The sequence below is a fragment of the Osmia bicornis genome, chromosome 15, assembly GCF_907164935.1.
Source record: "Osmia bicornis bicornis chromosome 15, iOsmBic2.1, whole genome shotgun sequence".
Lineage (NCBI taxonomy): Eukaryota > Metazoa > Arthropoda > Insecta > Hymenoptera > Megachilidae > Osmia > Osmia bicornis.
In genome coordinates, this window is record NC_060230.1 from 1,782,517 (window position 1) to 1,803,629 (window position 21,113).

The 21,113-nt window shown below is 45.5% G+C and overlaps 2 protein-coding genes across 5 annotated transcripts; one reads left to right on the forward strand and one right to left on the reverse strand.

Moving 5' to 3' along the window:
- Positions 1–17: 17 nt before the first annotated feature.
- LOC114878757 (ecdysone 20-monooxygenase) lies at positions 18–8,181 on the forward strand. 4 transcript variants are annotated; one of them, XM_029192901.2, is made up of 13 exons: positions 18–91; positions 1,329–1,619; positions 2,431–2,471; positions 4,078–4,221; positions 4,720–4,869; positions 4,987–5,185; positions 5,560–5,750; positions 5,855–6,053; positions 6,392–6,554; positions 6,627–6,793; positions 7,003–7,081; positions 7,170–7,367; positions 7,443–8,181. In XM_029192901.2, the coding sequence occupies exons 2-13, from the start codon at positions 1,354–1,356 to the stop codon at positions 7,557–7,559; spliced, it is 1,914 nt and encodes a 637-aa protein (XP_029048734.2). In that variant the 5' UTR covers positions 18–91; positions 1,329–1,353; the 3' UTR covers positions 7,560–8,181. The 4 variants fall into 4 exon arrangements, with proteins under 4 accessions (XP_029048734.2, XP_029048737.2, XP_029048735.2 ...); XM_029192904.2 differs by lacking the exons at positions 18–91; positions 2,431–2,471 and having other exon boundaries at positions 1,471–1,619; XM_029192902.2 differs by lacking the exons at positions 18–91; positions 1,329–1,619; positions 2,431–2,471 and adding an exon at positions 1,626–1,795.
- A 194-nt stretch (positions 8,182–8,375) lies between these two features.
- Positions 8,376–19,685, reverse strand: LOC114878756 (formin-J). The gene is made up of 26 exons (XM_029192898.2): positions 19,549–19,685; positions 18,160–18,260; positions 17,966–18,081; positions 17,389–17,548; positions 17,014–17,047; positions 15,429–15,570; positions 15,174–15,353; positions 14,730–15,116; positions 14,466–14,654; positions 14,346–14,407; positions 14,092–14,280; positions 13,834–14,005; positions 13,659–13,766; positions 13,081–13,151; positions 12,884–13,010; positions 12,569–12,821; positions 12,380–12,498; positions 12,170–12,311; positions 11,963–12,097; positions 11,738–11,888; positions 11,536–11,663; positions 11,340–11,465; positions 11,116–11,270; positions 10,681–11,041; positions 9,167–10,611; positions 8,376–8,894 (listed from the first exon to the last, which is right to left on the reverse strand). Exons 2-26 carry the CDS (start codon positions 18,224–18,226, stop codon positions 8,634–8,636), a joined length of 5,280 nt encoding a protein of 1,759 aa, XP_029048731.2. The 5' UTR covers positions 18,227–18,260; positions 19,549–19,685; the 3' UTR covers positions 8,376–8,633.
- Between the last annotated feature and the right edge of the window lie 1,428 nt (positions 19,686–21,113).

Here is a 21,113-nt window from a genome sequence, read left to right on the forward strand (position 1 = left end):
GCAGGATTGCAACGGGTATTCGCAACAAAACAGAATTCAGGCGAGTGACCAGTTTGTTCGTGATCGCTTCCTGGTTGGTTGACCATCTTCGGTACGCCGATATACCATCCGTGCGCGTGTTTACACGCGCAACTGTTCCGTACCGATGCACACTGCTGCCCTCGGATTATTCCTCATACGCGTATACATACCATTTGTACACGTGCATCTTCGGTAACGGGACCCTTCCGAATCTTCTGCTGGAACGGTTACATCGTCAATTTCCCTGTAGCGAATTTCATTCGGTGCGCGTAGCAAACATTATCGTACTACGTTCCGTACGAGTATCTCGTTTCTGTACACAAAAGAAATTATCGCGTTCAATATTTCTACTGCGCCTCGTATAGAGAAGGTTGATCGTTTACGCGGTAAGAGAAATTACGTGAAATAAAATTAAAACGAACCACTCGTCAGAGCGATTCGGTGATTCGTCGTATCCCACCTCGAAACGCGAACCTGTCTTATTTGATTCCGTTCAAAACGAGTTTTGATCGGCGTATATTCACGCTCTTTACAAATACATCTACATCATGTCCCCCTACTGGATCTAGTTTGTCCTATACGATCTGGTTTGATGCCGTCTTACCGTACGCTTATCGAGACAAAAAAAGAAAGTAAAATATTCAACTTTTATGCACCCTTATTTATCTTTATTCTTTAGTCGCGTATCGGCATTCTGTTACGCGCTGCTTCGTTACGCGTGTTTTTCTTTCATTTCAAAACTATGTACGGGTGAAGTTGGTTTATTTCTTACACGGTAAAAAGGATATCGATTGCTACCAGCACCGATGAAATTCGGCGAACAAGGAAATCGTACAAAAGTTAGTCGAAGAGCAACCGGTTGCCGAGTCCACGAGTTTCCTAAGGTTCGTCGATCGCGATGTCTTCTTGCGCCATCTGACGAACGTGTCGCGATTGTTCTAGCTTTGAATCCCCACTTCAAGGTAACTCCGTCCCCTCTGTTGCAGATGGTCAGATTATACAATACCGTTTGGGTCCAGTTTAAGAAAGAAGCGAGGAGGGCGAACGGAGTACAGGGAAATAAGAAATCTCCTTGTACTCGGAGCGTACACCGAGGATGGCCGGAGTCCGCTTTTGGTGAACGCTCCGGCAGCCTTATCAATTAGCGTCAATTAAAGGTCGCTTCGACTTCCTACGTTTGTCTGTTCTCCGTCCTTCCCGTCGTGTTATTTCATTCATACTTTACCGGCGCTTATTTTTACTTATTGCAATTCAATTGTTAGCTTTTTACTTTATACATTGTTGTTCATTTTTTTTTTTTTTTTTAGTTACGTTTCAATTAGTGGAACGGCAATGAATCGTGAAAACATGTTAACGTCTTATCAGAAGGCGCGATCAATGAAAGCGCTATTGTCATTAGTACCATCATCGTCACCAATGATGCGCACCACCATACCACCACTACCATTACCACCTCCACCAGCATCGCTACCACTACCACCACTACCATCGCCACCACCACCGTCGCCACTACCATCGCTACCGCCACGGTACAATCATCAGCGACGACAACGTTTGGTGTCTCTTTTTAACTGTACTTCAGACTACGGGCACCCTTCGTAAGTACAAGAACGTTTCGTCTCGGTTTTATCTACCGGTCGATCGCCACCTGTGACCGCAAGTACACAAGTACACAATCAAGCGCGTCGCGAGTTTGATCAGATCCTCCGAATTTCCGGGTTCGAGCGATTTATCTTAAGCGGATATAATCGAAAAGCTTTTTAATTCGCGCGAGGTAGAGTAATTAATTATCTTAAGGGGGAGTACGCGTGTTTATAGCAAATAGTGCGTGTCGCATTCTGTGAGCACGTGTTTTCAGTGGCTAATCAACGTTTACTTTTCACTGTGATTTAGTTATTAGCTGTAAACGTTTCGTTAATTAAACAGGAAGAAATCGTTTATCGCTTTCATCCTTGCTTTCTAGCTACATTATTGCATTTAACGCGAGTGTTATTAAACGTGTATCGCATCGTTGCATTGTTATTCAAATTAATTGATTGCGCTTTTTTAAATTGATTACTGAGAACACGTGGGTGGGTGATAGTAAAGGGAAGGATGTTCAATAGAAAAACGAGCTAACACATTTTAGGCGCGCGAATCGTTCGCTTTTTTAAATATTAGAGATTAGATCGAGTATCGAAAGGATCGATAGTTGGTAGATATCGACCGAGTTGGAGAACGAAAGCAAGCGCGCGAACGCGGTATTGGCGCGAACGCGCGAAAAATAAATATATATCCTAACAATAGGCGTAATATATTATATATATATGTTTATTAGAAGGCCTTTATCTGCGGGTTATCAAATGTAAATACTCGAACAACAGGCATATAGGTCAGGCTAATGAGATAAATATACGTTTAACATTTTAGCCTGAACGTTCGTTACGCATCCGGGAAGAATGAAGATTTACGTAAGAAATTAAACAATGTATTTTTCATCGGGATGTTTGTACTTTGCACTTTCGGGTAGACGAAAGGGCGAAGCTAACGGTAAGAAATTCTTTGCCCACGATATCGTTCTCTTTGATAATGTCGCGTCGAGACGGTTTTAATCCTCCCGATTTCTTTTTAACGACTTTGCTTACCTTCTGGAACGATCAACGTCGCCTCGTAACGAGAAATTCGCCTAATCTCTATTTATCGCGCGTTCGCCGCGCCGTTTCTTCTTCTTTGTACACAATTACCCATATTCGTTGTCTTTGTTGCCTTTTATACATATTACCATAATACCACTCGTTACTCGAACGTTCCGCACGTGGCACATAGCGTTGTTCCGTATAAATCTCATACGGAAAGAAAAAAAGAAAAATCCTCCCGTACATCGAGCGTAACGTAAGTCAGTTTTCGCGCGCAACGCTTTGTTTGTTTTACGCTTATAGACTTGCGCGACACTTTCTCTTACAATTTCTCCATTTTCCTGTATCTATCGTTTAAACTCGCCGTGAATACTAGGAAACGTTTGTTCGAACGATAAACGCGAGAATAGACGGGACGATAGAATATTGGTGACGCGTTGTTTTCCTCGGCAAATAATCGCGGTTTACCTAACGAGAAAGAAAAGGGAAACGAGTAGAAGTGTCCCTCGTGTTCCTTCTTGTCATCGAATTTTGCGGTCGTATCGAAATGAAGGAAGAAACGAATTCTTCGAACAGTACAGGCGATTGTAACAACGTTTACGGCGCGATGGATCGCAAGTCATCGTATCGCGACACAATGCTCGGTATTTAGGCATTTTCTCCTCGATCCGTGTAACAGTTTCGAGATTAGCGAGTCAAAGAGAGAGCAGGGTCATCGGCGACGATACGCGTTATCGGTGCGTACTGCAAATAGAAGAAACTGGCGATCCGTAAATAACACTGGGGCAGTCAGTCAGCTTCTAACAAACGCTGATGCGAGACGCGTTAACGATCGCTATTCTCTTTTTAATCATCGTTCTTCGAGACCCGTTTGTTATCTATTTTCGCGAGTGATCTTGAAAGACGCGTTAAATCGGTAAATGAAAGCGCGTCGCGCAACCCTTTCGATTTCCTGTTTCGCGTTCTACGCAGCCCCGGTACCGGATTACCGACTATCTGTGATTTATGAGTATTACCGAGCCTCTCGATTATCAGTCTCGGGGCTTGCGTTCTTCGTCGTGCCGTTCGCGCGAACAACGCTGGGAAAACCTAACGTTTAACCGCGATCGTTAGAAGAAGAAAATTCTGTCTCCGTTCGAGGACGGTTAACAAGAAGGTTCATCTTCGGCTGCCGTTTGCACGAGGATTACACCTCTTTCTAAACAGTGGCTGATTTACCCGGCCACGTGTATGCCATTTCCTTATCAACGCGATAAAAAACGCTTGTGAACACAATTAACGCGATTGTTGGTCGTTGTCAAAGTTAAACATCGGTTTGTCGCGTTCAGGGGCGATAAGGATCTGTGGTTCAATGTCGTGATCGGCGAATGAGCGAAAGCACAGTCAGCGGCGTGGAAAAGAAAAATAGTCGATTGTTGAGCTTCTGTTCGCGTTTGCCTAGGAATTTCGCCAGAATATATCGAGATGCTAATTTCGAGCGTTTGGTTCGAGGTAATCGCAGCAGCACTATTGACGACACTAATCTTCGCGACTAGCTATCGGCCAGTCTGGTGGTTCTGGAGCGGAGCTTCGCACAGGGCTAGCGGTGAGTTTCTCCGTCAACCTTTCGTTTCAATCGATTTCGTCGAAATATAGTAAAATCGTAAAAAAAAAATCATTTCATCGCGCGATGTTTCTTAACGACATTATTTATGGACCGAGCCGATGCCATGAAAGATTGTCGTCGCAAATGGAAAGCAGATAATAGGTATCGGTCGAACGGGTTTAAACGCGTGTTTGTTCGCGTTGCGAAAGCAAATTTTCTACGCAAGAAGAAGGCGGTTACGCGTGTAAGGTAACGAAGGAAGAGCATAGAGAAATAACGTCTCGTAGGGGCATTTGGGGAACGACCTTCGTTTGGTAGCAATCGCGCGTGTACGATCGTGGCTGCCTTTCTAAGCTCGAAGGTTGAAAGCAAGCTCCTCGTCGCGTCGACCTCGCATCCTTCGACCTTACCAACAGCTTTTGCGCGCCTCCGATAAAACCGATAGACGATAGACTACATGCTTGAAATCTAACGAGTTTTCGCCTCGATGCTTGCCAGCTCCAGCCGAAGTGACCGACCAGGACCGGAGGAAATTTAAGACGGTCTCGGATGTACCGGGACCGTATTCCCTGCCGATTTTCGGAACCAGGTGGATATTCTCTAGCATCGGATCTTATACCTTGAACAAGATCCACGATGCTTACAAAGGTAAAAACTCTTTGACTTTGATGCAACAGCTTTGAATAAGTTGTTCCTGGATCCAAATAGCAACGCATCGTTTCGTACATTTTAACGCAACGCGTTTTTTTCTGGATTCAAGAATAGATTTGAATCAACGATACGGAGCGTTGTGCAAAGAAGAGGCACTATGGAACTTCCCGGTGATCTCCGTCTTCTCCCGTCAGGACATCGAGGCTGTGATCCGACGAAGCCCGAGGTATCCGCTTCGTCCTCCTCAGGAGGTGATATCCCATTATCGTCGCAATCGTCACGATCGTTACACGAACCTGGGTTTGGTCAACGAGTGAGTATCGATTAGTTTTCTCCTAAACGATTCTTAGGCCGTCCGCGCATTGTCACATTTACTTACAAGGTATCCGAAGCCGAAAATTCTAAAAATTATGAAACTTTGCGAACGTGTAGGTGATTGCTGCCCGTTTTCAGTCAAAGAGGGTAGAAATCCTCGCGATAGAATAGAATAGCGGACGGCATTAGGGTAGGAAACTTTGAACGCGAAATCATACTTTTGTAGAAGCGGTAGAGATTGATATTTTCTTAATTCTTGATTGATAGGATATTTTGTTATCCGTAGAAGCGTATTTCAGCGCGAGAAATACGAGCGTGCGATATATTCCGGTAATCGTCGACGAAGATTTAAACGAACGAATAAATCGATAGACAGGGGCAAAGGTGGCACGATCTTCGGACCGCGCTTACGTCCGAATTGACGGGGGCCAACACCGTCCTTGGATTCTTCCCGGCCCTCAACGTGGTTGCCGATTCCTTCATCGATTTGATCCGTCGACGAAGAACGATGGGATACAAAGTAACGGGTTTCGAGGAGCTCGCCTATAAAATGGGACTCGAGAGTAAGCTGTCTTTCTCTGTCTCTTCCCCACCTGTGGTGGCTCTCCTTTTTCAGCCTAACGAGACGACCTTGCGCTTTTCGATCACCTTTCCCCCTTTCCACCAGGTACGTGTACTCTGATCTTGGGTCGACACCTTGGATTCCTGAAGTCTGACTCCAGCAGCGAGCTGTCGAGCAGATTGGCGGAAGCGGTCAGGATTCACTTCACCGCCTCCCGAGACGCTTTTTACGGTTTACCGCTTTGGAAGCTGCTGCCTACGTCCGCGTACAAACAGCTGATAGAGAGCGAGGATGCTATATACAGGTACTGTTCGCGTACCAGAAGAAGGCCGAAAAAGTAGGTTTGCACCGTCTAATTCTTTTCTAATAGGCATGTGTGGCAGCGATAATCTACCGCCACGTTCCTGCGTTAGAGCTTAGCTTAGTTTTAAAATTCCTTGTAAGTAAATGCGACGAAGCAAGACCGGGGGATACCGAATATCGCAGTGGACCTATTAGAAAAGAATTGGGCACGATTCCACTCGCCCATGTGACTTTAGCTTGATGGAACTCGACCTTCTTCCAGTGCGCGAACAGTACTCGCCCGATTCGACCCCAGGTTCAATCCCGGTCTCAATGGTTAAAGCATTCTTCCCCTTTTAGCATCATATCCGATATCGTGGAAACCACGATATGGGAGAAGAAAAACGATGCCAAAGACGAATCGGTGGAGGCGGTGTTTCAATCCATTTTAAAGCAGAAGAGTCTCGATGTACGGGACAAGAAGGCAGCCATCGTTGACTTCATAGCTGCTGGCATACACACGGTGAGCGAACTCGTAAAACGGTCAGAGATTTCCGATCCTCGATGATCGATTCGTCTAACTCGTATTCTGCAGTTAGGAAATACGCTGGTGTTCTTGTTCGATTTGATTGGTCGCAATCCGAGGGTACAAGCGAAACTGTACGAAGAAAGCTACTCCTTGGCTCCTCCTGGCTGTGATTTAACTACCGAGGATCTGCGGAAAGCCAAGTATCTGCGCGCCTGTATCACCGAATCCTTTCGGTACGCTTCTCTTCGTTCTGTCGAATCAAATCGTAGCGTTTGTTGGTTACATTCCGGTAACTCGGATTTGTTAATATTTACTTTTATTTTTATTTTTAATATAGTAGACCTGTACTATATTAAACCATCGTCAAATCAAGGCGCCCAAGTTAACGGAATCGTCTCCTTTTGGTTTTCTTTTTTTTAATATTTGACTCTTTCACGTTTAGAATGATCCCTACGACAACTTGTATCGCTCGGATCCTGGACGAATCCCTCGAACTAAGCGGATATCGTCTCCCTGCAGGAGTAAGTTTTTCTCCCCGTCGTGTCAGTTTCCATTTGAAAACAAACCGTATACCCATTTTTCTGATCGGTAATTCCGCTTGCATCGTAGACGGTGATTCTTTTGCACACTTGGATAGCAGGCTTGAGCGAGGACAATTTTAAAGATGCTTCAGAGTATTTGCCGGAGAGATGGTTAACGCCGATCGCTCCGCATTCACCGTTACTAGTTGCGCCTTTCGGAGCTGGGAGAAGAATATGCCCGGGTAAGCGGTTCGTGGAACTGGCGCTACAGCTTATCCTTGCGAAGGTTCGTTTCACAGGCAATACGAGTTCCACGATTTTTCTTCAACCATTTACTAAACTGTCGATTTACACTTGCTAGATCATACGAGAGTTCGAGATCGTCGTGGACGAGGAGCTTGGCTTGCAGTTTGAATTCATTCTTGCCCCCGAGAGTCCTGTGACTCTTGGCTTCCGTGATCGTTCTCAAAAAGCGTAACAACTCGAGAACGTAAGCGGGCAAAACAGACCAAACGCTTAATCGGTGAAATCTTCACAGAGGTTTCGCGCCGTTTCCACGGTTGCTCATGTGTTATTTCGTACGTATACCGTTTTCCTAAGACTCCTTTGATTCGTTCAAAGCACGTATTTCCGTTTATTTCGTTCAGAATATTTATCGTTCTATTTATATTTAATCGTGCACGCGTCGACGTTTTGGGATCGTTTTATTTCTCTCACATTTGTTGCAAAGTTTTCCCGTTTAGTTTAGGTGAAAATAAGACGATCCCGAATGCGACCGTTCTCTACGTTTATTGTGCATCGTATCGTTTGTCACGGTCGAAATTAGAGAACGTCGATCGTCGACAAATTCTCTATGTAAAAAGCTGTAATTCGATACCGAATTCGCTTGGAAAAGGTATAAAAATTGAAATCGACGACATATAACATTCGTGTAAATAAAAGAAGAAAAAAATATGTAGACAAATCGTTTGTTAAATGTAACGATGAACGCGTCAAAAAGTTCAACAGACGTGAATATTCACATTCTTTTTTATCTCTGGTGAAATTAAATTACGTTTATTTTGATTTTCTAATATGGCCATATTTCTACAAGATGCGTACCGCGTTCGGCGCAACTTGCACGCATATCGTACAGACGTGGTTAGTTGAATTTACACGGTGCATAACGATCATTATTTAACTCTAAAGGATTGGAGATAATTATTAAATATATTAACTGAAACGGTTGCTAGAAGCGACGTTGAAATTTCATGGTTCGTAAGTACGTAAATTCGTTTAACATTTAATCGCAGTGTTTAAGTCACAGAATGTTTATTTATTGTAAAGTTCGTATAATGCCACGTGTAACTTTTGAACTAGATCAACGTCGATCGCACCATGCGATGCTCTGACGTTATTGCTTTGTGTACAACCAAGTAATTACCATAATAATATAAAACGCCATGAGACGTGTAAGATTGAAAGCGCAACGTTTCAAGGGAGCATCGAATGGACGCTTCGTAGCGTATCGATAGAAATCGTTGACCAATTTTTCTTATATTTGGCGACGGAATCATTTGACCAATCCCCTGATGCTTCGTGGTAGATTCGGAGTAGAACCTTTGTTCACGCTCGCTGCGGTTGGTCTCATGAAACTGTGATTCCTAGCTCCGGCTCTTGGCTGAATCAACTTACTTTTCGTGTTTGTCGTTTGTCCGATGTTCGATCGATTTAATTGAGCGGACTGTTGTCCGGTACTACTGCCGCTTCCGCTACTGCTGCTACGCGAAGCGATCGTTCGACCTTTGCTTCCTTTTTGCGCTTCGATCGTTGCCTGTAAATATAATTTGTTTTCGATGTAGTTCCTTTTAACAGAAATCGAAAACCATAAATAGATGTAGATTTTCATGTCGTTTATCAATCATTTTTGCCGGAAATCAACGGTTCTCCAGATATCAATAGGAGACGCCAATTTCAAATGATACATCGATTTATGGTTTTGCGACTTCCAAATATAGCGATAGAATATAAGCGTTGACGCAGATTTAGGACCATGCACCGATGCGCAATTATCCGCTTAGTATAAATTGCAGATTCGTTAATTACCCCGATAGATTTGCGAACGGTTCTCGCTGTAGGACCGACGCTGCTTCCGCTGCTGCTGCTTCTACTAGCGGGTATTCTACTGACGGTTGCGCGCGGATTGCCGCGACGTTTTTCTGCACCCTTTGGAAGCGGTGGACCGTTCGACGGACTTTTTCGTAGATCGTTGGTCAGCGCGCAGATAGCGGACGTGTAAGTACGAAGGTGAGCGTGATTTGGCACCAAGTTTCTTACAGTGTTCACGGAAGTGGCGCTGTTCAAAGAACTTCGCGAACTTCGTAGACTGCTTCTCGATCCCGAACGTTCAACTTCGTTCCGCGATTGATTGTTATTCGGTCGAAGGGTTTGATTCGAGTTCCTCTGTAAGGATTCCGTTTTCCTAGACCCAACGTCAGTTCGTTTTATACCGGTCGTTCGTTTCGGTAGGAAGCTAGATTTTTCAGCGGTGCGTTTCGTCGCGTTCGCTCGCGGATCGAACGCTTTGATCGACGACGATTTCAAAGCGCTCTCGATCGTTGATCCGGTCTCTCCACCTCGAACCCGTTCGTGTTCGTTCCCTGTGTACCGTAATTCTGCGGGTGAACATCTTATCGAGTCGTGCGTGTCTGTCTCGTAATTTCCGGACGACGTTTCTTGACTTAGCGTCTCCGAAACTAAGCTCTGCGTTTCTTCGAATCCTTCGTCGTTCATCTCTAATTCTCGCCCTTTCGCGGAAGAGGGTAACGCGGGTGGAGAAGTGACGTTTATGTCAGGAACGTATCTACCGTGAAACGCGGAAGTATCGGTCGTATCCGATCGGATCTGATCGTTCGTTTTTCGTCGTTTCGTGTCATCGATCGAGTCTGTTCGATCCTCGATTCGTTCATCTTTCCGAGAGTCGTCGGACTTTCTCGATCGCGACGTCGTAGTCACGTCGTTCTGATTGATCTGGTTCACCTGACTCGGCGGATTGTTCGCCAATCGGATCGCCTCCTTCACTTGACTAGGATCGATCATGCTCCTCTGTCGTTCCCGGCTGGTAACCGCTCTCTCCGGCAGAACCGTCAACGACGGTTCCCGGGGTCGCGACTCCTGCATCACGGGGCTGAGCACGGTATTCGTCACCGCGACGACCGGCGGTGGTTGGCTGACCGGTAATCTCGAGCTTCGGTGCGTCAATGGTCGGGATAAATGCTGAAGATCCTCGCCGGAACGAACGATGTCCGCCAGTGCGGTATCGATGTCGAACGAGGACGCTTCACGACGCTTCAGTTTATCTTGCCAGGTGCGCAACATGAAATCCTCGCCCTCTCCCTCTTCGGACAATGGTAGAGTATGCGGACGTTGCATTGGTTTCTCCTCGAACGATTCAGTGTTTGCTATTTCCTGCTTCGATTCTTTCTCCCCAGGATCCTGGCTCTTTTTGTATCTTCGCGTTCTTCTTGCCGCCGAGTAACGATCAAAGTTGCCTGAAACGAAACGAATCTCGTTCTTTTGTTTTTTTATTTTTCTATCCTCATCGAGGAAAGACAACTTACCTGCACCAAAATCAGTACCGCCGTTTACGTTTTTCACGGCCGCGTTCTTGAGGTCTCTACTCTGGAAGGAACCGTTGCAACGTTCCCTCTTGCACGGTTCCTTCTCCACCGGCTTCACCTCTTTCGGTGGACTAAATAATTTCCTAGTTGCCGGAGGAGTTTCGATGTTGTCCGAGTCGATTTCGATCTTGTCGCTGATCCTCTCTTCTTCCGTGCCCTTCTTTAACTTCGTGAATCTCCGCGACGTAGAGGCCTGTGAATTCGTGTACGGTTGGCGTAGATATATCGTCAACTCGTCCTGAGCTTCCGCGCTTATAGCGTCGTTTATCTTATTCCTCTTTCGGTCTTCCTCTTTAATAGACTACGCAATCACGTAAAGCGTGAAATCGTCGGAAAAGATAAATAAAATAACGTTTAAGGGATTAAAATATTAACCTGCAGTGTACTCAACGTGAGCACATTATCCGCGCTGAGTCTCGATCTTAATCTACGAGAATATCGAGGATCAGTCTCTTCCATACTATTTGGTACGTTCAAACTAGACTTTCGCCACGGGGATTTGTCCTTTTGCGATGGATGTGTTTCCGCTTCTGAAAACGAAAGCGAAGATATAAATATTCGAACGGTGTCCGTCGACAATTGGATATTAAATCGGTAACCTTCGATTGCTTCCATCGTCCGCATCACGTCCGTCTTCTCGACCGACGGACGCCAGTCGTAAACTTCGGAATACGCTTCGCGCGTCGAATTACTTTCGGTCGGGGTGTTCGTTTTGCCTTCGCTTTCTATCGAATCAAACGTATATAATTTAAAGGATAATCACATTTAACGACTAAGAACATTTCGTGTACTTACCCGAGTCTTCGAAGGACCGTCGATTCGCTTGATGCAGTTGTCTCGCTTTTCTCTGAAGTTCTTCACCCGCACGATCTTCCTTTTCGTTTTCCGACAACCACGCTTCGATCTTTTGCCGCCACGCTTTTCTAATTCAACGTACAAACGTTTTACGTTTATATACAGAAAAGGAGAGATTACGTGCATTAGTAGCATGTCCTACCCTGCAGGTTTCGTTTCTTCTTCTTGCAAGAACGGTTTGCTTTCCACCAAAGGCGACGGCGAACTCGGCCTTTCGCGATCACCCGAGAAATCGGCGTTCAATAGATCGCTTCTGCGAGACTGACCGCGAGCTCTTCGCGCCCAGGAACGATCTAAGGGTATAATAAAAAGGAGATAGAAACACCTACAAAGCATAGATTTCTTAGAAATCTTAGCAGTGAACTACCTAAACTACCCCAAGATTTTCTTTCGCGACTACCATCTTGACCCGAGGTTCTCAAGAAGTCCATCAGATTACCGTCGTCGTCTTCGCAAGGTATCCGACTTCTGCGACGTCGGAGGGTACCGTTCGGTGTAACATCTGTCGCGCGAAAGAGAATCGTAAGTAAAAAGACTAGGGAATAGAAACGTAGACAAATTATTCGAGAAAAACCTGGAGAATATGTTTCTTCTTTGGCAGACTGATGGTCGATGGTTCCACCGGAACAGGAACCTAGACGTCGTCGGATACTCGGCGAGCCGGTAATCGAGACGTCGTCGTCGGAAGTAACTCCTCCGTTTTGCAATCGTTTGATCTGTTGGCAAAAAAATCGGCATTCGTTTCCGCCTCACCAAAATCCCATACTTTCTTATACGCGTTTACCTTGGCCTCGTGGCTGCGATTGTAATTTCTTTGAAGTATACTGGCATTGAAATCGATGGGATCGTAGTCTAGTAGATTAGATTCGGATTCAGATGTTGGCGCCTCGGCTTGATTGGTTACTGTAAAACGTATACAGCGAATAAAGGAGGAAATGTATGTTACAAAAGATCAGAAATTATTGAAACATACATAGTCGTTTTTTAGCCAACAACTGTTCTTCTCGTTGCTTGCGCCTCGCCAAGACTTGTTCCTCTTGGATTCTGCGTCTCTCATTCTCGGCGACAGCTTGATTAAATTTCTGACAAAACTGATGAAACACTTTGAAGCATTCCTCGATCTTGAAAGTGTTCGCGTCCTCGCAAAAGAATTCAGCGAGCGATCTCCTTAGCGTTTCCAGCTCTTCCATGTCTCGTTTCAATTGACTCATCTCTTGTTCCGCCATCTGTAGAAACGCGTGCTTTGACAATTCTCTTTCAATTCGTTTCTTATCGCGGCAAACTATACCTGCAAAAATTGTGCCATTTGTTCCTGTATGTCAATCTCCGTTGAAGGATATTGAATCTGTGCTTTGATCTTCTTAATCTTCGTGTCCAGCGCGTTAAATTCGTTGTTCAGCTGCTCGATCGTGGTCCTTGCAACAAGAAGATAGAGTTAAATATAAAACAGGGAATCGCGTTAAAATTCAACTATCTTGCACTTACTTAGTGGCAGCTTCCAAAGCGGTCATACTCTTGGCGAAATCTAACAGATCCTTCCTCTTTCTTTCGGCTTGCTGCAACGCAAACGTTTAGACGAGTATACGGGGTGTTCGACAACAGGTGGGCAAAATTTTAAGGGGTGATTCTAGGGATCAAAATAAGACGAAAATCAAGAGATAACGAAATACCGTTTGCGGCTTTGCTTTCCAGTAATTAACGTTTAAAAATTCGAGTAAAAAGCGCCTGAAACCTGCAACCTGCCCAGCACCGACGAATGAACGTCAGGTCAGCAGGGGTCGGTACAATCATTCGGCTTCGATTCTTGGTTATGACTGTACCGACCCCTGCTGACCTGACGTTCATTCGTCGGTGCTGGGCAGGTTGCAGGTTTCAGGCGCTTTTTACTCGAATTTTTAAACGTTAATTACTGGAAAGCAAAGCCGTAAACGCTATTTCGTTATTCTTGATTTTCGTCTTATTTTGATCCCTAGAATCACCCCTTAAAGTTTTGCCCACCTGTTGTCGAACACCCTGTATACGCGATAGGAAAGAGTCGAACAAAGAAGGAAAGTTTACTTTACCAAAGCAACGTAATGTATCAGATTCATTCCTGGCTTATTCGCACGAATCTCAGTTAATTTCTGTAAAGAGGACAGCTTCACCCCCGCGGCATTTCCCGCGTAACCACCCTGAAACATTAGTTTAGAGTTATTTCATTCGTTCTACGATGATCTCGAGTTTGTTGTCGACTCGTACCGAGTTGAGAAAATTTCCAGCGACCAGAACCATGTAGAGAACCTCCTGAAGCGGTTTGTTCGTCATGAGATCCTCACCGGCCAGTATCATCGAATTGATGCTCGGTTCTAGATAGCCCATGTTAGCCGCGAATTCCTCTTTCAGCAGCATGCATTCTATCCGTAGTTTGTAACTGTCGACAAGCCAGGGAGAAACGGTAATTAAATCTGTTCGCGATGAACCGCGGTGATCTAATTAAAGACATAATTTCTTTCTCACTTTGGCACTTGAACCAGTTGCAAAAAGAATTTCTCGGCATTTCCGAGCTTCGACTTGTCGCCGTCGAAACTTTTCAGCATCTCCAGCTCGTCCACCTCGGGTAGGATCTTGAGAAGGCCGCGCAACTTCTCCGCCCCGATATCGTCGTGGCCACCCTCCTTTATAAGTCGAATTATGTCTTCGTTCGAACTATCGGAATCGACGAAGCAGTCCGTTAACTTCGAAACGCGATATCACGATCGATCGATACTCACCTTCGGAATTGTTTCAAGAATATGTTCACGTTCAGGCTTCTTTTGCCGTCCAGAAGTGCGATCTGAAATAAATCGAGTAAGTGGAAGAAGCGAAAAAAGGTATAAACGAAAGGGAGATACCTCGGTCGGTTCTCGACGACGTTTTTCAGCGTCGGAACTGGCGCCGTGCGAGGAACACGATGCAGCGGGTATCATAGGCGGCACTTGTTGGCAAAATAATCCCTCCATCTCTGCCCAGTCTATGTCGGCCATAGGGGAATTTTGATGATCGTTCGCCACCAAAGACCATATGTTCCGTTTACCGATCACCTACGCTCGAGAAGATGAACGACAAATGAAATAGCAAAGATATACAGGGTGGTCCCGGTCGAAGCGTAGGAGTACCTTGTGATTAGGTATCTTGTTCCAATTGATAGTTTTCATTTTCGCCTTCGGGGTGGGTATTTCCTGTTGCGGCAAAAGTCTGGCGTGATTATTCGGTTGCTCGGGGGTGGGCGCCCGTGTGACCGGTAGGACATGCAACGGCGGCGGTATGGGCGGAGGATCCATCGATGCATCGGCCTGCGTCGCGTTGGCGGCGAAAAGGGGCGGAGGCGGTGGTGGCGGCAAAACGCGGCCTTGATTCGGAGCCAACGAGCCGGCAGGTGGAGGCGGAGGTGGCAAAGGCGGCGAAGCCTGCGACGTTGATCCCGAATTGTTCACCTGCAACGATGCCTTTCGAGACGTACCGCACGTCTGATCGGTTCCTCGGCAATGGCAACATAGATTCGTCTGTAAAACAAACGTCGTAAGTACAAGAAATTGAAACGATCTTTCATTATTACGTACTTGAAGGCTGGGTGATCGCAACAATTTGGTAGCGTCTTCTCTGTTCTCCAACAGCGTAGCTCTATGCACCAACGTCTCCGCCGTGTCCCACGCTAAATCGCTAGCGGCATCCTTCGGATCCAGTCGCAACAGATGTTGAAGAATGCTTAAAAAGGGTATTTCCTGCGGTGTGTCTGCGATCTACGAGCATACGCGACGGAGATTCAATGAATTTTCTTTTCTAAAACGGAAACTCTCGAATATCTCGTTTCTTACTTGTCCGAGAATCGCGTAAAACACGTCCACGTGAGAAGAAAGATCGATCCCGGGTGGTCCGTGATTCGACAGTTCCTCGTCGGTCTCTCGTTGATCGTCGAACGCGTCGAGTTGTACCCTCAAGTCCGGAGCGTCGCTTTTCCTGTAAGAATAATCGTCGTCTTCCTGAATCCGGCTACGTTTTAAGCCTTTACATAGTTGTTCGCTCTATTTTCGTCCCGGCCCGACACGCGTTCCCTCTAGAATCTCAGTTTCTACAGCCCAGTTTTATTCTCTCCTCGGTTACTTTACCTTCGTTATTAGTACAAAAGCGATCTTACGTTAGCTAAGCGACAAACAACGTTGCAACGTTCAAAGCAAAAAAGAAAAGTAATTAATTTCCTCTTTTCGTATTCTCCATGCACGATCGAAAATAGTTTATCCTTACGATTAGCCCCAGTCGTTGAGAGACAAGACGCAGAACTTCACTTTTCACTTTTCACTTTACAAACCGTAGTCTTTACTGGTAAATCGGGCAACAATGAACGTTCTCGTTACGCGAGAGCAGGGAGGGAAGTACACTTTCCAATGAGAATTGTATCGTCCGCGGCACGTAAAGAGAGAAAATAGGGAATAATTAAAAGTCGAGAGAGCGAGTTCCAAGTAGTCTCGCGATCGGAACGGTGCAACAGCGACCGTTCCAGCAGAGTACAAGTCGCGACTATAGGTGCACGCATCTCGCGCCGCGAGAAGTTAATTTCGGCTTTTCTCTCACTCTTTTCCTTTTATCCTCTATTTCGCGCGAACCTTCTTTCGATTTCGGTTTCGCGCGAACCTTCCCTACATTTCCTCTTATCCTCGCGCCAACCGATCTTCCCTTTCTTTCTCATTTTTCCTCGTGGAATCGATCGCTACGAGAGTACGTCGCGTTGCCAAAACTTTCAACAGACGAAGCTGATGAAAGGACAAAGAGAACTCGGTAAGTCGCTATGAAACGCCGTGAAAATTCAACGAACGTTAATATTAACCGATTCCCTGTATCGCAAATAGCGATCGAACGATATTTAAAGCGACTCCTTTGAATAGTTTTGCCCGATCAAGAATAGTTTCCTCTCGTCCGTCATCCCATGGAGGAATGACATATCGTACTATTCCTGTAGCGAGTGATTTAAGCGGAGACCTAAAGAAAAACACAAAACCAGTAGCCAGTGCATCGTGATTCGGCGCAAATACCTGTAGTTCCGATCGTACCTATGCCTCGTTTCGTTTACAGGACAGAATGAACGGGTATATGGGCCGCGGACCAAGGCGAGCAAAGACGATGATGGGATTAGTGCATGCAATTACCCGTGTGTCGTATAGGTCGAATGAATACCTGCCTCGTTAGTTAACCACTCCTCGAGAGATACGTAATCGCTCGATACTTTTGTTTAGATGCATACCGCTTCTCGATGCATGCGCGATATTAACGTTGGATTAGGTGCGAATGAGAAGGTGTGGGTACAATAAAGCGCCCTTTCGTAACGTTCATTATTATTTATTATTCAACGATGTTAAGGTGTTAATCAGTTAATGTCATGAATCCAGGTCGTCGTACAGTACTCACCGCAGCTCGTTCAAAATCGGGAGAAGCTTCAAGCCTGCAAGGAGAATTAGGCAATTAGGTCGTCGCATCTTATGATTCATTCGATTCTCGCTGTTTATGCATACTATCTTGTAACGCGTAAAATCTCTGTAGTCGTATTCCGTGAGCCGTAGATGAGCGATGCAGGGTAATTCTCTCGTTAGTGTGCTCAAAGTATGAATGGACCCAAGCCCTTTTCTGTAATCGGTATCTCGACGGGAGGTGCGCACAGCTGCATGCCACCCCCGTCGAGGTATCGATGACAGAAAAGGGTTTGGGTTCATTCATACCGGCATGGCGGCATTTCTTTTGAGTACTTACACTAACGAGAGAATCACCTCGTAGAAAATTACCCACCGATGAACTCGTTGCGGATTCTTATGCGATCCTTCAGCACCGGCGTAGAGATGACCAGGCAATTAATAAATGCCAGTAACGCCGTTTGATAATCCTCGGCAGTTGCGTTCTGGAGCTCTTCCACGACGATTCGCAATCGGTAGCGTTCGCCTTTTCGTTTCTGCAATGTTTCGTTCGACGATTAACGCCCGGCAAGAAGGTAGCCGTGTCAAAGGGGTAAATTAAAATCATCTCGACGTAAGTTCTCCGGTCGCAAGCGTGCCGGCGCGAAGCTCTATAAGAGGCAAGCGAAAAACAGGGATAAGCGTGCGTTGAATAGCGAAAAATCGTGATCGATCGAGCGGTAGGTTGGGAACAGAGCTCGTAGAAAACGTTACGGGTGTAGATCGTTCCTTTTGTTCGTCGAAGGAGGACCTTGAACCGTGACTTTTATCCGAGAAACTTAGCACGCGTTCCCCGTGTTCCTACAATGAACCGTGGATCGTAGCAATCTCGCATTCAACCGAACACCTTCGCGATCCACGGTGATCCTATCTATCGTTCTTCCATTCAAACCGATCTATCAAGCTTCGAGCACCTGGTACTCGTGAAGAGCGTCGATGGCTCTTTGCCTTCCATCCTGGCTGTAGACGCAAAGCGCCGATAGCAATTCCACCACTTGTTTCTTCACCGACTCGCAGGCTGTGTCCAAGGCTGAAATTATACGAGTAATCGTGATAAATACGCGGCGATCGAAACAACCGAGAATAATAATCGTTGAATAATCTTTACCCGAGGCGAGCTTGACGCAGTAATCGGGATTATCCACGATGTAGTCGAGACCAACGTGGGAATCCATGTTGACTGCATTTGTAAAAATCTCAGCTCCGAGTCTGAAACACAGAAAGAGGCGGGAAATTTCAATTCGAATTCGAATTGGATCGATGGATCGCGAATCCGCGGAGTAACGAGAGTGGATCGAGGCTAGAGCGAGGTCTAGGTTGAGAATAGCGTATCGCGCTCTTTCCACGTGCGCACCTCGCTCGCATGACTAACAGCGCGAACTCGAAGGAAAAAAGAATAATAGCGCTAAGAACGTTGCTCTTAATCGTTAACGAATACCCATGGGTTATTTAGAATAGAATAGCCAGCGCGTCGGCATTCGTACGAAATGTTGGGCGCTCGTGGGAGTACGGAAACAGAGGAAGGACGTGAGAAAAGGGGAAAGAGAAGAAAATGAAAGGGCGGACAGGAGAAAGAGAAAAGGAAAGAGAAGCGATGGGTGGAGGAAGCGAGGCGAAAAGAGTAAGAGTGAAAGGGTAAGGGGAAAGACCATAGGATTGCGTCACCATATGCATGCACATACCTCTAGTCACGTTTAAAAATAGATTCTCCAATATTATTAAGGGCCACGATACATCCTGGCCATTTTGCGACAAATTACTCCCAAGATGAATTCAATTGGTCACAGAGGAAGTTGGTCACTTCTCTTTTTTTTTTTCTTATTTGGATAGATGGAGGAGAAACATTTGAATTGCCCTCGCGACGAGGTTCCGCGTCGAAACCGAAAAGGACACGGTTCGAACGGCAATAAGTAAGTTTTGCGAGTAGAATTCCGAATATAACAGGTAACAGAGAAGTTGGACGAAGTGATTCATGCTGGTACGCCTTGCTACGGCCGTACTAAGTCATCGGAGCTTCCTGCAATCGTGCCTACAGCCGACCTCGAGGTTCGCACTTGCGTGTCTGCACTTGCGTTTACGGTCACTGGCCATCTTAGGAAGGCCGCGAGCTGATCCGTCCAAAGAAACAAAAATAAAAAGAAAAGAAAAAGACAATATTCCGTTGTGAAAAACTTTCGGACGTTCGTCCGTCTCCGAGACGCTGCCGCCTAAAACTTATACCCCGCGAAATGATCTATGGTCGCGTGGCGCGACTTACAAAAGGGAAAAGATTCTGTTCCTCGGCTGAAAAAGAATTCATCGATCGGGGGATAACGAAGCAGCGTCGATGGCGAATAACGTAAGTGTGCTACTTACTTGCTCGGTTACTTATCGCGTTTAATAATTGAATCGCGGGGATCGCTAATAGTTGGCGAGCAGAGACGATCGTGGACGTATGTACGAATTTGCCTGTGTATCGTGTGTATTTAGGCATACATATACATGAAATAGCACTCACGGCGGACGTGGGATACCATATCGGGTACCTTGTTGACCTCGCCTCTTTTCTCTGTCTCTCCTTCTTGTTCTCGTTCTCTTTCGTCCGCGAACGCAACAACCCAAGTGTGTGTACACCGACAATCTGCTCTCCTCTCTTCCCACGTCTTTCACTACCGACAAAAGGAGTTTCGACCGTCGCCAATGTCGTTTTCTCGGACGTTTCTCACCGAAAACAGAGAATTCGTCGGGAACCAGGAGGACATCCGCGTATCGCGTTTGAGGATCGCGGGAAATTTCGAAAATATCGATTTCCGGACCGGCGGTCGCGCGAGACTGCGGTCGATATTTCGGAATCGATTAGTCGCATTCGTAGAACAGCCGCGCGACAGAAGTTACCTTTAAACGTCCATGTATAGACACGATCAGGGACATACGGATATTTTCTATTTCGTCTCCAACTAGAGGAAAAAGCAATGCGACGAAATTATCCTATATATCGAAATGGTAAATCGATACAATCGATGCACCAACTAACTCTACCCACACATGTACGTACGTACAATTTTATTTCCTAGCAACGGCTATCGGTTTTATTTATTTTTTCAACTAGATTTCAGTATCGTTTTCAACAAAATCTCTTTTGCATTACCGACATATACTTGCTAGTTTCGTCACGTTCGTCTTCGCGTGAAAGTCGGAATAGAACATACATACATAAGTCTGTTGATCGTCCTTGCACGAGACGAAGATCCAGTCTTGTGGATTTTCTTTTTCTTTATCTTATTTGGCACACGATTTCAGGATTCATGGTATTCATGGCCACGTACGGTAACGTATACCAAAATATCATTTTTCATTTAACTTATAAACGATTTACGAACATTGCGTCGCGACTAGCATCGCGTTGTATCTCGTACGACCATGTATAGTATTCGTTTTCATTGGAATTGAGAAGCATCCCCGAATTTGGGATTTTGAATCATTCTGCACCGATGCGAATTAATTGTGGTTACCTTGTCGCAACGTGGTCATGGCCCCGACTGCTTGAAACATAGTGGTCAGGATCGCCCCCCCCCCCCCCCCTTTACTTTTACTTTTACACCTATGACAACCTCTTTGATTCTATGCGTTCGTCAATTTCGGGACCGGCCACGGTATTTTCTTCTATTTATTATTTTACCAAACCATTCTCATTTCCTCCGTATAATTTACTAAAATTTTTTTTCTACCGATTAGTAATCGTCGATCGGTATTCCGAAGACACTACGTATTTGCATTAACATTCTTGACAAAGGTTTGCTCGATGTTGTATGTTTAACGGTAACGTTGACGTATATATTAAGATAACGCTAAAAAAATGGACAAAATATAAATGTCGCGCGTACAATTTCGATACTTTCTAATTTTCATTTATAATTATTTCATCGTTTATTATGCAACGAGTATCTCGAAATTGAGCAACATGAAATTGGTAATCCGAAAATGGGAATAACGATTGCAGTATCGATCCTGACGAATAGATAAATCGATCGGGAAAAAGAAAAAGGTACGCGCGTATCGTTCTGACGATCGATAAAAACGGAA